The following is a 16,832-nucleotide window of genomic DNA, read 5'->3' as shown; positions in this document are numbered from 1 at the left end:
AACTTACGTGGACACAGATTAGAAAAGTCATTATAAGAACAAAGCTACGAAACTCATGAGGATATTGGTGAGTGAAGCCGATCTCAAATGGTGCCATCCTCATGTGTCACTCGCCTGTTTGCAGGTCTCGCATGGGGCTGGGTTTCAAGTATGATGTTTATCTTGATTAATGAAACATGTCAAAAATAACTCAAGAGGAATTCATCTTATTTGTAAAGCTGTCAGTAGGTTCCTCATTTGGTGACATGGGCCCCTGGACACAACTTGTATGCTAGATTATATTCTCTCTGCAACGCGTAAACAAAACACACACAAATCACTAATCACAGCATCCAGACTCATCTGCACTTAATGTATGAGCCAATGAGACGAGGCAAATTCATTTTGCTTCGGTAGATATTCAAACTGATTTTTCTTCAAAGCGCTGTAGAGTGTGCTCCTTCTCATATTTTAGAAGGATATAATCAAGAAACAGTCTGTCCAGGAGTACAGTAAAAAAGATTTCATCCTGTTTCTTATCATATTAGAAAGGTAGTCTTTTACTTTCATGTACAGGCAGCTGCAGAGGAACTGAAGTGCTCGCTGTGAAGAACATATACAGTTGTAGCTTTGCACACTGTTGATGCTGTTTACTTGATAGATTAATTTTTGTTCTTTAGCTGTCAAATATCTGATTTGCTTCACTTTAACTTGTTTCCAAAAAAAAAATCTGCTGTTACAAACGTGTGAGCAGGTACCACACTGTGTGTGCATTAGAGAGCAGGCACATCACACTGGCGATGTATTATATATTCATTCTCCTGTTCCTGTGTGGGCTCCAGGCTGTGTTGTAGGGTCAGAGTTCACAACAGGCCAAAAACACTGACACACTCACTCTCATACACTGTTTACAGGCAGATTTATTTATCACCCACATCCCAAACATGACATCACTGGCCAGAAAGCTACTGTGACCACACCTTGCTATAATGGAAAGGTAATGTGATTACAGTCACAGGTTGTGTTACACGTGCTCCTCTGTAGATCAGGATCTACTTTATCACTCAGCTTTGATCACAAACATCAAAACCAAAGGTGACACACGGTGCAAACACACACTTCTGAACGCACTGCAACACGTGCTGCTGTATCCACACGCGCTGACTGACTGTGTGGAGAGTGTGAGGATGCTGTTCGGCTTCCACATGCAAATGCGCACACAAGATGGGTTTTGTAGCGCGGAGATGGAGAGGAGAGGAAGAAGTGGGGGTGGTGTTGAGCAAGACCTCATCGATCTGTCCGAGAGAGAGAGAGAGAGAGAGAGAGAGAGGGAGGGAGAGAGGGAGAGAAGGTGGGGGTGAAGAAAGCGCAGAGCCTCCCTGCATCTTTATACCAGCAGACCCCTCCTCTCCCCCTCCTCTCTCTCTCTCTCTCTCTCTCTCTCTCTGTCCGCCTGCCAGCTGATGCTGAGTGGAGGTGAAGCGGTTTTTTTCTCTCCCCTCGTCATCCCGGGGAAACCTGGACGGACGGACGGACGGACGGACGGAGGTCTGAGATTTTGACACCGGCTACTACCTGGTGATGACAAAGGGAGGAAACTCCGAAATTACAGTGAACAGACCGAAGCCGAGAAGAGAGAGCTGCCAGGCAGCAGGAGGGTGCACCGTAGCGCAGAGGGAAACGCAACAACTTCCAGCGGCTGCGTCCTCGGGGCGGTCTGCGTGGAGCTCAGGAGCTGTTGCAACCAGAAAGGTATGACACTGCTCCCCATGCTGCAACAAAGCTGCAAGAATCCTAGCATTTATTCCCCGTGCACGTATATGTTCGTGTGTGTGTGTGTGTGTGTGTGTGTGTAGAGATATGCCGCGGTGTCCCGGAGCACCACTGTGCGCACTGCCTGCCTGTGGAAACGCGCCTCTGCCCGTCTGCAGTCTGTCATTGTGTTTATGTGGAGCTGCTTGAGCTGAAAGGTTGCCACAGCACACTGTAAGGACACACACACACACACACACACACACACACGCGGCGTGTGCGTGACGTACTTCTATTTTAAAGTGTTGGATGTGCGTGTGTTTGCAGCCCGCGTGGTGCGTTTAAGTGTGTTTGTACTTGAAACTCTTGTGGTGCGTTTGTGTGACAGGTTGCATGGCAAAGAAATGTGTAAGTTGGGTGCATTAAGGTGTGTTTACTTTAAACACCAGCTCTGACTACTTATAGTCTAGTCTGTGTGTGTGTGTGTGTGTGTGTGTGTGTGTGTGTGTGTGTGTGTGTGTGTGTGTGTACAGGCTTTGTTTATGTTTCTTGCAACCTTTTTCCATGGTGTCTCTACTGCACTGTAGAGTGTGTGTGTGTGTGAGAGTGACTCTGATGATACTACTCCTCCATATGGAAGTGTGCGAATGACAACATTGTGCAGAAAACTGACCTGAGAGCAGATTTGCAGCACTCACACAGATCAGTAAAGTCTCACTGACATCAGAACTTGACAACATCAGCAGACGTTTACAGGTTTGTTTTTACAGGACTTGCCCACATCTCTGTTATCCAAAGTCTGGAGTTCATTCTACAGGTAACATTATGTGACTTTGAAGGTGGATGCTTCACGTCCGGGTCAAACCCAGAGGGGTGAACAACACGTGAGGGCTGGAAGTGAAGGTCGTGAGGAAGAAGCCACTCAAACACATGTAGTTCAACAATTCCTCCTCTGTCCTTAAAACATCTGCTATACTCGTGATTCTGTCCTCACGTGTTCTCTAAATTAGGAATCTGTCCAAAAAATAGTGCATACGTTTGTATTTGACCTTTTATCACAGTTTTATCACCAGTACGCCTCCATAGAGCTGCAGCATAACATTAGAGTATGATACAGCTCTTAATGGAAGTATTGCTGTGGATTATTTAAAAAGAAATGTAGGCAGCCAACTTAGAGTTAAAGTCCCAGTCACAGAGTTTCTTTAACTAATATTACCTTAGCTAAATATCTGACCAAACAATCCTAACAAAAAGTCCACTTGCTTGCTTGCCCCGAAACTTTTGACTGGACCTCACTGTCTTCATCAGCAGCGGAAGTTTGCTCAGCAGAGATATTCAGACTTTGCATTATTGCTGTTTGCCAAAAAGTTGAGTGTAGACTAGCTGTTGTTCAACTCCTCAGACGGTTTCCGGCACTGTTGTCCACCTGCAGATGAATGAAGTCATGCAGAATGATCCGAGTGCTTATTAAAGATGAAAGCATATTTGTGAGTAGTGCTGTGGTGCCAGAGACGTGACACTTTCCAGACATGAAACTAATCCCACCAGACCACTGACCCAGGAGCTGGTCCCGAACAAAAGGGATTTGTCAACAACGATCCCAACAACAGAGCAGTCAGCTGATCAGCGAGAAGTTAGGTGTATTATGTGGTCATATTTAATACTGTTCTCCAATGAAGTGTGTGATTAAAAACAATACAGCCTAGCCAGTCAGTGGGAGGGAAACCTGGCTCATTTTTGACAGGAGTTTGTTGGCGTGACTTGTGGAGCTGACGTGTTGACCTGCTGATGTGCAGCTAGAAGAAACACAGGGGAAAGAAAATAGAGAGAGAGAGAAGTCTGTGACATTAGAGAATCCAGGGAACCCATCACACCCCCATTAAACTATACTTGAAGCCAATAAAAAGCTTGGTGCATCTGTGTCTTACAGTAGGTGCATGTGTGTCCTCCATAGAGGCCCATGTCAACCTGCAGTCACATGTCGCTGATCTTTAAAGGGAAGTAAGTTTGCCTCTGTCTGTGCTTCACTCTCTGCAAGTGGAGTCCAGAGGGTTGAAACAGCTAACAAGTGTGGCAAGATGCTCATCTGTGCAACATGCGGCATTAGCAGAAGTGCTGAACGAGCTGTTTTGTTGGCCACCGTAGAAACAGAAGCAGTGTGGGACGTTTGTTATCGCTGCACTCCAACCAGTTCTAAGTTCCTGATGTTGTCCTGCAACGGAGACAAAACAGAAACCAGGTTGTGTCTTTTTTTTTTATGTAACTGTGAGCATTCGGACAACCATGCACAAGCTGGAGGACTGAAAATAAGCAGAGACTCCATCTTCCCCCACAGTTTACCTGAACTGTATCGACTTATTAACAGCTGTTTGTATTACATGTTTCCTCTGGGGGGGGGCTGTTTGAGCCTGCAGGCATCCAGCACAAAGCATTGCTCTGTTATGTCTCTTGTGGGTCTATTTAGTTAGCAATATACAGAGTTACCTTGTCCACTTGTAACAACCTTTCCATCCTGGGGGCTTCTGTTAGTGTCACTGATGGCCCATGGCTGCATTCAGATCAACTTTAGCCACGCGCCAAAACAGTGGCACAACAAGGGTGAAAAAATTATTCGGTCAAACTGTACTTCCCGGATCGTATTTCATTGTCTCCTCTATACCTGAAATAACTCACCCACACCAGTTGCAGCTCCTTGGGTTGTCCTTGGCATGTTTTGTGGCAAAGCTGTTTTTGGTCTGAAGGCTCATTGTCTGTCTGTATTATGAAGTTTTACAGCAACTACATCAATATGATCTAGAAATGTAATAGATGTCGTTTAACTCAAAACACTTTGTGACACAATACTGAAATCAAGTCATTGAAATCTCTGTCCTTTAGGTGTAACCAGTCTGAGTAGCTTTCCCTCATCACTTCTACAGGGCATCATTACTTCTAAACTTCTAAAGCTGTCTTGCTATGACATGACTCAGCAGAAAGACCCCAAACTGACAGGGTAGAAAGTGCAGGGATGACCTGAACCTCCCAGTATGAGTCCAGCCTTTACGTTTTCTCTCTCTCTCTCTCTCTCTCTCTCTCTCTCTCTCTCTCTCTCTCTCTCTCTCTCTCTCTCTCTCTCTCATCACAGCAGTTGATAGAAACACTGCACGCCTGCATGAATCAGAGAAGATACATCCATTAAAATAACACAAACGCCATCTGAGGTGGGAAACAGTCATGAAATGACACGATGAATCACGCTGCTGCTCCATTAATTGTGCCATCTTGTTGCAGCGTCTAGCGTGCATTCGCATGACCTCACTGATCCGCATTTGTTCAGACCTTTTCAGGAAATTCGTTCTAAACATTTAAGCGAGATTACTGACACTACTACAGGGGTCATAACTTACGACACATTCTATACACACTCAGCATTGGAGGTGTAAAAGCCAGTTGCTGTAGCTTTGCTTTCCTACGTGCACTTTGTGCTGTTTTAGTAACCGTAATAAGAACATCAGTCTCATTAGTGTTTCTTCGTCCTCTCACACATGGTGGAAATGATACAGTGGCCCACCCTGTGGCACTGCAGCCTTACATGGACACACACTTGCGGCTCGAAGTTTAACTGCTTAATCATCAAAGCTGAGGCAGCTAAAACACACACACACACACACACACACACACACACACACACACACACACCTCTGCTGCAGCAGAGATCGAACCTGGAAATCAAAACACTGTGCCTAGATGGGGACGATGGATGTGGGAAGAGAGGGAGGAAAGGAAAAAGAGACTTCAAGAGAGAGTGAGGGGGAGATGAGGAAGGGATGGAAGGAAGAGAGAAGAAAGAGAGAGATATTAGAGCATATATAACTCATGTGTATTGAGCCTGGCAGTAACCCCAGGGAAATTCAGCAGCACAGCAGAGTTACTTTGCTGTTTTGATTTGATGAATATTCATGATCAGACAGAGAGAGAGAGAGAGAGAGAGAGAGAGAGAGAGAGAGGGGGAAGTTCGTGGCAGCGTTTTGACGTGTTGCTGCTGCAGTTCACATGAAGGGATGTTGCAGAGGAAGAGAGCATCGCCTTTGTAGCTGAAGCCTGATACAACTTATGTCTGTAGCAGTGCCATTGACCTCCACAGCTGTCCAAAAACACTTTAAAGAGGTACTGCACACTTAAGCATGTTTTATATTGCAGCTGTAAACTACATGATATGTAGTTATGACAGTGACAGTGATGAAATGTCAATGCTGGTGTTGATGATATTGACAATAGGCAATAGGAGGGTTGAAAATGTCTCAACATGCCATCTACTGTTTTAAATGTATCCTGAACCTTCCAAGCCTAATGCTGACAAAGACTGGATGCGGTTGAGACCTATCTATGTCATGAAGAATAAATAAATAAATAAAGAAGAATAAAAACGCCATCCATATTAATCTAATCACCTCCCTCAGCCCCTCCCCGCCCCCTACTCTCAGCCCCTTGTCAACTATTTTTTAGCAATTCACAAAATTATGCAGTGGGTGGAGTTAGGCTCCACCTTGGGATGAAGTTACATTTTGATAATCATTTTCCTTAATTATAATGAACATTGGTACTGTGATTTAACTTAAGTCAGTCTCCATCCATTCATTTCCTAGCACTTATCCAGGTCCAGATCTCAATGAAAACAGGCTCGGCAAAGTAGCCCAGGAGTTCTTCCATGTCCTCCAGCTGCACCTGATGGATCCCAAGGTGTACCTGCACCAGATAGGATATAATCGCTTCACTGTGTTCTGGGTCTCCTCCCAGTTGGATGCTCCAGAAATACCTCCACGAGAAGATGTCTAAGAGAAATCCAACTCAGATGCCCAGACCACATCAATTGGCTCCCTTTGAAATGAAAGAGCAGTAGTTTTACTTTGATCTGCTTTCAAGCTTTTTACTGAATCCCAAGGGTATGACAGCATATCATGGCTCAAATGGGATCTATGCTTGCAGACGTAGAGGAACCCCGAATGCAACCCAGTCAGCAGTCATGGAGCATTGGTGTGCAGAGGATCTGGATCTTGATCGTGGCAATCTTGACAGTGAGGCACTATGTGTCTATAGTGTCTATATTTATGGTTCACCCACTCACAGAACCACTCGTCAGCAAGCAGGTCAAAGATTTACAAGATTCAAGATTCAAAGACTTTATTGTCACATGCTCAGCAGTTACATGAAGCAGTCACTGGCAGTGAAATTCTTGTGTCTCTGGTTCCCGGTAACACTGCTAACAGTATCAAGTAAGTAATATAAATAAGGTATATACAACTAAAAAAATAATAAGAAAATAAAATAAAATGTACAGCTAAATAGATAATAGATGAATAGAGGTGCAAAATAGGGCAGTGCAAAATTGTGCAGATTATGGGCAGTTTAAAAGTCTTATGGCCTGGGGGATGAAACTGTCTCTGAGCCTGCTGGTGTGGGCTCGGATGCTGCGGTACCGACGACCAGACAGCAGCAGGCAGAACAGTTTGTGGCTGGGGTGATAAGAGTCCTTAGAAGAGTCCCTACATGCATGAAAGCAATGATGATGCGCACTCAAAGCATGTTTTTCTACATGCGGGTGACAATTTTGCTCACTCTAACAATTCACATTCACATTCTGCACACAAGTGCTGTGAGAATAATATGCGAGGCTGTTTGAGTTGCGCTCGCAGCTCCTCTACATTTGCATGCATGGACATCATTTGTGCGCAGCTGATATGCCATCATACAATGTGAGCCCAGACAACTTGTGAGGGAAACTCCTTTTAGCTGCTTGTATGCATAATCTTATTCCCTCAGTCAGTGTCTAAATCTCATGATCACAGATGAGGGTTGAAAAAAATTAAGGGAGCGCTTAAATCACAAATCAGATCTCAGTGAAAACAAAATATTCCAAATCAAATCTTTACTGTACATGTAAGTCATTGAGAACAAAATGACGTAGCAACAGTCAGTGGAAACCAAAATCACCAACTGACTGATTTTTGCTGTGATTTTGAATCCTCAAAGTAAAACACTTTCATTAAGTTCATCATAGCAACTCATAATGTGACTCAGTAGTGTGTATGCCCCCCAACATACCTGTATGAACTCCCTAAAATGGCATGCTCCTGATGAGACGGCGGGCGGTGTCCTGGAGGATCTCGTCCCAGACCGGGATCAGGGCATCAGTGAGCTCCTGGACATTCTGTGGTGCTACTTGGCGACATTGGATGCACCAACGATGTCTCCTAGTGCCTAGTATCTCCTCCATGCTCTTGAGACTGTGCTGGGAGACACAGCAAACCCTCCTGCGATGGCAGGCATGGATGTGTCATCCTGGAGGAGCCGGACTACCCGTGCAACCTGAATGGGGCTCACGCATCGCCTCATGCTACCAGTAGTGACAAGGATACTAGCAAAACACAAAACTAGAGAAGAATCAGTCGGCAAGGATGAGGAGGGAGCATTTGTCTGTGGCCACCACCTGCAAAACCATTCCCTTTTTGGGGGTTGTCTTGCTGTTGCCTCTCTCCAGTGCATCTATTGTCACTTTCATTTGCACCAAAACAGGTGAAATTGATTGACAATGGCTTATGCTTTCAAACAGGACTGATATCCCTGAAGTTTAATTGACTTGGTGCTGTGATGATTAAGTGCTCCCTTCATTTTTTGGGAAGTGGATATAGACTAGTGCACCCTTAGGCTCAGCTTCCTTCACTTCCAGTCCAGTACAGCTGGTGTGTTACTGTTGATGCCACACCAGTCCACTTGTCATAATTAAGCTCCATCTTAACCTAATTTGTGAAGAAGCCCCCAGGAGTTCACTCCCAACCCGGAGTGAGCAACCCTTCATTTTCCAGCACATCACCATGTTCTCACATTTCAAAGAAGACTCTCTCTGCTTATTTTCAACCTTGTTTACAGTTGACCAAATAGCTGCATAGAAAGACACAATCCTGGTTTCTGTTGTGTCACTATGTGTAATAATCAATTGCTGAAAATAGTCCCTAATAAACTCTTCCTCCTTGAGTAATCTTTGCTACAAACCGCAATGCCCAGCTGTTTTAGGAAATGGCTGAGAAAAAAAAAAAAGGAAAATATATGTATACACTGTTACCCATAAAGTTGGAATAATTGTTCAATACCCCCAATTTTGTTAAAGCCTGAATACACAGTTTGCAAAGGTTAATTGTGGTTTAAGTTTCACTGTGATATGTTTGGAAGAGTTTGATCAATAAAGTTGAGAAGATATAAACTTTATTTATCAAGAATGAATCACATTGTCACAATCATTTCATGAGAAGAGGTAAAAAAACATTGTATTCCAACTTTATGGGCAACAGTGTATATATATATACACATAGATGTGTGTGTGTGTGTGTGTGTGTGTGTGTGTGTGTAGTTCAGGGCCACACACACAGGTCAGATGTCAGAAGGTAGTTAGAGATGGTCTGCTGTTTCTGGTCTTGGACAATAAAGAAAATATAGTATAACACAGCCTTTATTACATTAACGTTGTGCTGGTGGGTGAACATTAGTTGAACAACATTAGTTTTGTGTTCTACTAATATTGCTGATAAAGAAACAGGTATATGACCACTGTTATCTGGCCTTCTCTTTTCACTGCATTGACACCCATAAATATTGATGTCACCACCCCCCTCCCCCTCCCCCTTCTCTCTCGCTCTCTCTCTATTCACTTCAATTCAAATTGCTTTACGGGCATGAATGGAACAAAGATAATATTGTCAAAGCTTCAAGTAATAATGACATTATTGCAAAAAGAAAAAGGCACAATAGATACAATACGTAGTAAAAAACAATGACCGCATACCGCATGCTGTGTGTTGATGTTGTTGGAGTGGGTGTGTGCCACTCACGTTTCTTGGGATTCATTTATTCCTTACGTGGCAGTGCCTTAATAGTAAATTTGATGCTGCTAATTTCTCTTCCTTGCAGTTTCCTCCATCCCTCATCCTCCTTTCTTACATCCCCTCCTCCCTATGTCCTCACACTCTCTAGCTTTTCTTTCTACTTTTCCCTCCTCAACCTTCCTCACTCTTTGTCCTTTTTGCGCTTTCCGTCATCATCCATTTCTTCCGTCCCTCCTCCTCCTGTTTATTTCTTCCTTTACTCTCTCCACTTCTTCAAATCTCTTTTTTTCCCATCTGTCCAAACTGTTATTTATCCACCCTACCACATGCTTAAAGCAAGCTTTGCTTACATTCAGCAAAGCAGGAAGCAGTGTGATGTTGTAAGACTGCCATGAAAGGTCTTGGTACAGGGTCATGGTGGTTGGACTGGGTGTACACAGAGAGAGTGACTTTCAAACTGAAAATGAGGGTAGTTTGTGTCCTGTCTCTTACTGTTTATGTTGGCTTGTCTCAACCATGAACATGAGCCATTGGTCTCCAATCGGTGCTGTAGACAGATCTAAAGCAAAGCATGCAAGAAGGTGATGGTTCTTCAGGAAAAACGTACAAACAAGCACATGTGCTGTTTTCTGCTTCATTCTGGACTTCAGAAATATGTTGGTTATTTGATCAATGGTGTAGTCTTGAAGCAGAAAAGTCAGTGATTGGGTCAGGGGTATCACAGAACAGCAAGCCAGTTGCTAACAGGGGGTCCTGCAGCCGGTGCATCGCTGATGGGCGACACACTGACTCTCTGATGTCACAGCATCATGGAGTATACCTGCGCATCACTGCGTCAAGGTGGGAAGTTAAACCACTGTAGGTCAGCAAGGTTGTTAAGTTGCTCTGTACCAAATATTACCATACTATATATTCACAAATGTACAATAACAGTGTGAGCTCATTGTTGACAGTAGCTTCATCATGATATTACATGTGACGTGTTTAAAATACACTTCCTCCCTCTTTCAGGTGAGCGTAAAACTTCCTCTTGGTCAGAGATGGACTTTCCCGACGACTTCCTGCTGGCCGAGCTGGGTCACCTGCAGCTCTACAACGACTCGCTCTTCCAGAGCAACTTCAGCAGTGCCTACAATGAGACCGACGCCTTACTGCCGACGGGGGTGAAGGTCACCATCGTGGTCGTCTACATGATCGTCTGTGTCATCGGCCTGGTGGGAAACTTCCTGGTCATGTACGTCATCATAAGGTAAGAAGAACGTGAGCTTCTGCAGGCACAGAATTGACGCTGTTTCTGAAAAATAACACGTTTCAAGAATTTTCTGAAGCCAAGACCAACGCAGACTGTCGGAAGAGAATCAAAACACACAAAAAAAGTCCTGAAAGAAGTTCATTTGCACTGGAAACTGATTAAAATTATCTGATGATATCTCACTATGCGGTTGTATATTTTCACTTGGTATAAGTCTTTTAGGATCCTTTACTTACACAGGAGATGTGATATTGGATATTTCCGCAGTAAGCCTCGGTTTCACTTTGAGCCCACTCTTGTTGAAAGGGATTTGTGTGAGATTTTATGGTCTCAACACATAAATAGTTTAAAAATGTTGACAGCCCAGACTTCCAGTAAACTCGCAGCACATTTTCAGCCGTTCCTGTTCAATCGAAAGTTTTGTATTCAGGAATGATGATGTGACCACTGTTGCCATAGCAACCCACACTGAAAACATTAAATACTTTAAATAATACATCCATTTATAAACCAGTCTAAGCATACTGTATAAAAAGACTATTATGTAATTTCAGCTGGTTTCAGTTTTGTTTGAGGTCACTGCACCCAGCCGACACTGGTGCTGAATTATTAATCCATTAATCAACACTGACCTAAAGTAATTTATGCCATTTCAATCCCAATAGTAGTTTAAATCATTTATCAAGTAAAATCCCCAAGATTTTCTGCTTTTTCTTCACTGTAAAGTGAACCATTGATGGGCACTTTCTGACATTTTCAGACCAGTGGTGTCTAATCTGGGGGTCTCCAATCTTCGCTTGACTATTGAAAAACTTCAACGCATCTCAAAGTTATTCTAATAAAACAATGTGAACATGAACAATCAGCCCTTAAACACATACACCCTTTGTTGAGGTGCCACAATCAGACACACTGCAGCTTTGCTTCACGGGGTCAAAAGCGATAAAGGTTGGGAACCACAGATTTAGACTAAACACTACATGAGTCGATCACAAATGACATTACGACATCAGAGGCTCCTTCAAACTAATTTTGCCAACATCAGCCACTCAAGGTGATCTTCGAAAGCTTTTGTGTGTGAGTGTTTGCACACAAAGCACACACTGTAGTGCCCTGGAACAAGCATAGCCGAACACGCGGGTGCTGTGTGAGTTAAGATATGTGTGCGGTCATGGTTGGCCCAGGGAGCAGCCGCTGTCTGTTCATGTAAATCATGAGGAGACTGTGTGTGTGTGTGTGTGTGTGTGTGTGTGTGAGACTTTGCTGTTGTTGGGATACTTTGCTGTACCTCCGTATTAAAGCCCAACATTTGTTTGGTTGACATAGATGCTGTCTGGAACTGCAAAAGGGGGAATATCTTTTAGAAAACTGGTGATACGTCCCTCTAGCTGTGTTTTGATAACGGCGGTGGAGAGCGCTGTCTAACAGGTTGCTCCAAAAACTCTCACTGGTGTTGAATGGGGTTGATATCTGCTGACTGCGAGGGTCACAGCATATGATTCACATCACTGTCAGTGATCCAGTGCACCGTCTATAGAAGCATTTGTTATGTCTGTTCATTTATATCAATGCATCTTTTATTTAGGTTTTTTCTCTCCATTTCTAAATGAAGCCCGGTTTAAAAAGATGTTCAGGAGCTTTGGAAAGTGTCAGGTGACTCTCAGTAAACATATAACAACAGATAAAATGTTAAAATAATCAGCTCTTGTGAGATTTGTGAGCTTAAAAGTCTGCTTCTTAGATGTGTTATTAGATTTTAATTCATCCACTGTGGTCTCGACACAAACTGCACGTTTTTTAAATTAAAATGAAAGATTAAGCAGCCAACAAGCAGCAGAGAGATGCTAATCCTGTTCTTGTGCTTAACATGTCTTCACATGTGATTCCACATTTATTAAATGTTCCTCACTCATCTATACTGCGTTCATCATTCAAGGTTTTACAGTTCACAGTAAATAAAGTGGGAGCTCAGGTTAAAGGATAATTTCAGCTTATTTCATTGTGGCGTGTTTACTGTAACTTGTGGTTGTGGAAAACTTTACATTTCACATATGTTTTATGCTAGAGAAGTATTAGCAAATGAGATAAGTTTGTCCAGCCATGTTTCTGAGTTATGATAATAAAATGAGAAGATAACTGTGCAGTTTTCAGCGACTAACAGGATGAAAGAGACGTAGCTGATATGACAGGTTGAAATAAAACGTAATTTTCCTTTAGTGCTGCACTGGGACCTGAAGAAAATTTACATATGTTGGAAATGTTGGTGTGTGTGTTTGTGTGTGTGGTCCATTGTTGTAGATAATTACTATCCTGTTCTGACATCTATGTGGCAGCCACACACACACACACACACACACACACACACACACACACACACACACACACACACACACTCTCTCTCTCAGGGAATTATTCCATCTGTCTCCTTGCCTTTGGCATTCACAATCACACATACTCACGAACAAAACACGCACAGACTCCTTCTGGAAACACACACACACACACACACACAGGTGTTGAATCACAGCAGCAGTCCGCTCACTCTCACAGTGTCAGCTCTCAGCCTTTGCCCTCAGTAAAGATGGCTGCCCCCAGACAACTTGCTCTCATCGAGGATGTCATGAAGGCGGCGGCCTCCATCACTTAACTGTGTCAGGTTGGATGAAAGGGCTGATTACACAAGATGGCCGACCGCAGCACCTCCCTTCACCAAATGAGGCAAAGCAGAGCACAGGTCTGCCCACATTAGCCTCTAGCCCCCGGCAGATACAGTGGGGAATGTCTGTCCTTGTACGTTTATTCACACGACTCCAGCTCCATAGCTACTTTTCTTCTGTTTACATTTTCTATTTGTAGGTCACGATATCAGCATCATAAAGTCAACGCCATAATAGGCCTGACTATTTTTGATTTCCGTTTGCCGTCAAATGAAGCACACGTGCCTCAAAACATGGCCGTCATTAATGACAATAGTGAATGTTGCAGTGCACAGAGGGCGCACGCAGTGTGTGAACCTGCTCATTTCAAATGAAGCTGTGACTAATGTGCCGCTGATATTTGCTCCACACTCTCTATATAAGTTTGCTTTATTGGTTGTACAGGTAAATCTACTTATATGTGCAGTGAATATTATTATTATATAACAGTGAATATCACCCCCTCCCCCAAAGCTAGTATATTATGTTCACGTTGTGTTTGAATATGATGCAATGAGAGAAATTGCATATGGGGAACATGAGGATTGCTGATTTGATAGCAAGTCATTAAAAATTTAATTCAAGTCAGTGTGTGTGTGTGTGTTTATATCACTTGATATAAATACAAGATGTGTATGCACATTATGTATTCATCATTCAACAGGCAAATTATACTGGCTGTCAGAGGTACCTTGCAGAGGCTGACAGCATTAAAGAATAATCCCAGACTCATCGCAGGTCAGAGCATCAACGGAGTGCATTGAATTTAAAGATGTCCAATTACTTAAAGAATTTGGCCCAATGTGACTCTGCTAGGCACAGTAGCAAGGTGATGGATTGTGGGTAATTACCTGGAATGGACTCCTATCTTGTCCAGGAGGGATTCAGCAGATTCAGGAACTCCAGGTAGTCCCATAACACAGAGACAGCCCTGTATTACTGTCTTCTTCCCAGAGACCATTGGACAATACTGCATAGTTGCAGCATCTTTGACTTCACTTCCAGTCTGACAGGGTTGTAGGCGTGCAATGCTAAACCAATGGAGCACTCTTTGAAGGCTACATTCACGAAAAGGGACACTTAGAACTTGATTTAGTACGGTAGTTGGAAGAAAGTTTTAAGAAGTTTCGAGCCCGAAACATCAACAAGGATAAAACAAGGTGAAGTTCACATTTTTAGCCTAATGTGATTCATACAGAGTAATAATCTAGAATGTCAGACTTTTTGTTGATGACCTTTATAACATTTAATATCTGTGTGAGAGCTGATCGGAAAACCCCGCTGGCTGAGCAAAGAATTGGTTTTCCAATAAGTATGTATTCAGAGAGTCTAACTGTAAGTTTCTACCTCCCAAACTTTACTCTGTCCTTGACGTTTTCTTAGCTGCATCTGCAATTCTTCTCACTAATCTTCACAGCTAAGAAAATGTAATCATTGTTTAAGCCAGATAGAAAAGATGCGGCATTAAAACAACACAGGCAACAAACATGCATTGTTAGTTATTCATTGCTGTAAAAACGCCTCCCCTGTGGCCTCGCCACATCAGATGGAGGAGAGAACAAAAGACAAACACAGGATTATGCCGCTCACGTGTCAGGTGTGACGGAGGCAGGCAGGGACAGTGGGAGGTCGGCGTCATGACAGAGCAGCAGAAAGAGACAAAGAAAGACCGGTGCAACCACGGAGGAACTCTCAGATTTGTCCAGTGGGCGGTTCACTCGGTTGTGAAGCCCCAAAATGGAGATCGCAGTGCCCACAAGGATAATGTCATCTGTACCTCCCTCTCTTACAGCGCATACAAAGAGCAGGTACAGACATGGACAGCGCAGAAACAAGAACTGCTTCGTTGCTTCGTTGCTTATGACTCATCGTTAAATGGAATCAAATAGAAACGACCATCTGAAAAATGTCAACTATTCAGGAACATTGGTGAAGACTGGATTCTGATCAGATCTTTAATATAATACTACGTGCCCATACAGCACTTGGAAGAGATGCTAGTCGCTGTAATCGTTGCTTCTGTCCATAATGAAGTCATCCCTTCATTTCTTTCAAAACGACAGCACAGCTTCCATTTCCATATTTTGATCATCTCATACTGATGATCGACACGTTACTTGGAGTGGAGCATTCGTTTTCAATAGTGACGTACAGTTTATAAGGGGTTTTGTCTTTTTTAAGGGCAAAAAATTAAATCATTAGTGTGAACACAGTCACAGATTCTGTTCAGTGCCAGCTTTTTTTTTTTTTTTTTTTTTAGAAATTCTCTTTCTACAACCACAGTATTGTCAGACTCACTCTCCCGTCCATCAGCTCGACCCCGGCACCCTTTCTGTCCGCCTCTGTGCATAAAGGGCACGCTACTCTCTGCAGTGGCAGCAGGAACCTCAGTTCTAAAACTCTGGACTGGGTGATCACGTTGAAGTGGCAGCAAAGCTTTACATGACCACCAGGAAGAAGACATCCACCTGTTTGTCTGAGTGCTTGTTAGTGTGGGCTGAACTTTTGAATGCATTCTGTGGATTTTGTCGTCCATCTCTTACACTAGAGTTATGTGCAAAAAGGATCACTTTGAGCACCAGTTTGGTGCCAACTGGTGCCCAAAAACACAAACACAAACATTTCGTGCGGTTGCATTGAGGGATTCTAGCTCATATATTACAGTATCGTCGTAGCTATTTTGCTTTTTCTCTCCGTTTGACTGTCTATCAGTGGAAATGACATGCTGTCCTCCCTTAACACCACATGATCCTCCCAGTGACACACACACATGTACATGTGGGCTTTTGCATAAAGAACTTTTTTGAAGGAGGGTGAAGAAAATCATTTAAATGCCAGAGTGAATGACGGATTGAGAGCAAAGGCTGTCCAATCCACCTCTTCCTTGTAAGGCAGAGGAACATACAGAGAAAAAGAGGAAAACCCACCAAGCTGTATTCATTGAGTATCTTCTCTCTGTCTTTTGACCTTTTGTTCTCCCAGACATACTTTAACACATTTTCAGCTCAGCTCAGTGCTGTCAGAGATCAGTAGAGAAAAAGAGTTTTAACTTTCAGCAGCAGAGCACTGCAGTGCAGGTGTGTTTTCAGCTCATAACAACAAGAGCCACAAGCAGGGATTTCTTCGAGCATCTGTTTAGAGCTACATGCGCCCCCCCCCCCAAAAAAAAAGGACCGCAGGGAGAGAGAAACATTGTGCTGAATTCAGCCGAGAGACAGAGAGAAGAGAGACAGAGGATGGCAGGCTGAAGCTGTGTGGAACAGGTTCTTTTTTTTTTTTTGTGAGGAAAAAAGTAGT

The 16,832-nt window shown here is 43.4% G+C and overlaps 1 protein-coding gene across 1 annotated transcript in view; it reads left to right on the top strand.

The window, feature by feature from the left end:
* Positions 1-1,697: 1,697 nt before the first annotated feature.
* Positions 1,698-16,832, top strand: part of oprl1 (opiate receptor-like 1) — an 81,609-nt gene continuing 66,474 nt past the window's right edge. The window contains exons 1-2 of the mRNA XM_070839401.1: positions 1,698-1,731; positions 10,599-10,836. Of these exons, the coding sequence (XP_070695502.1) occupies positions 10,628-10,836 (209 nt within the window). The 5' untranslated portion in view covers positions 1,698-1,731; positions 10,599-10,627. The remainder of the gene's footprint in view (positions 1,732-10,598; positions 10,837-16,832) is intronic.

Source organism: Pempheris klunzingeri, chromosome 11 (genome assembly GCF_042242105.1).
Source record: "Pempheris klunzingeri isolate RE-2024b chromosome 11, fPemKlu1.hap1, whole genome shotgun sequence".
NCBI classification, from domain to species: domain Eukaryota; kingdom Metazoa; phylum Chordata; class Actinopteri; order Acropomatiformes; family Pempheridae; genus Pempheris; species Pempheris klunzingeri.
This window is presented reverse-complemented; position numbering and strand designations above follow the sequence as displayed.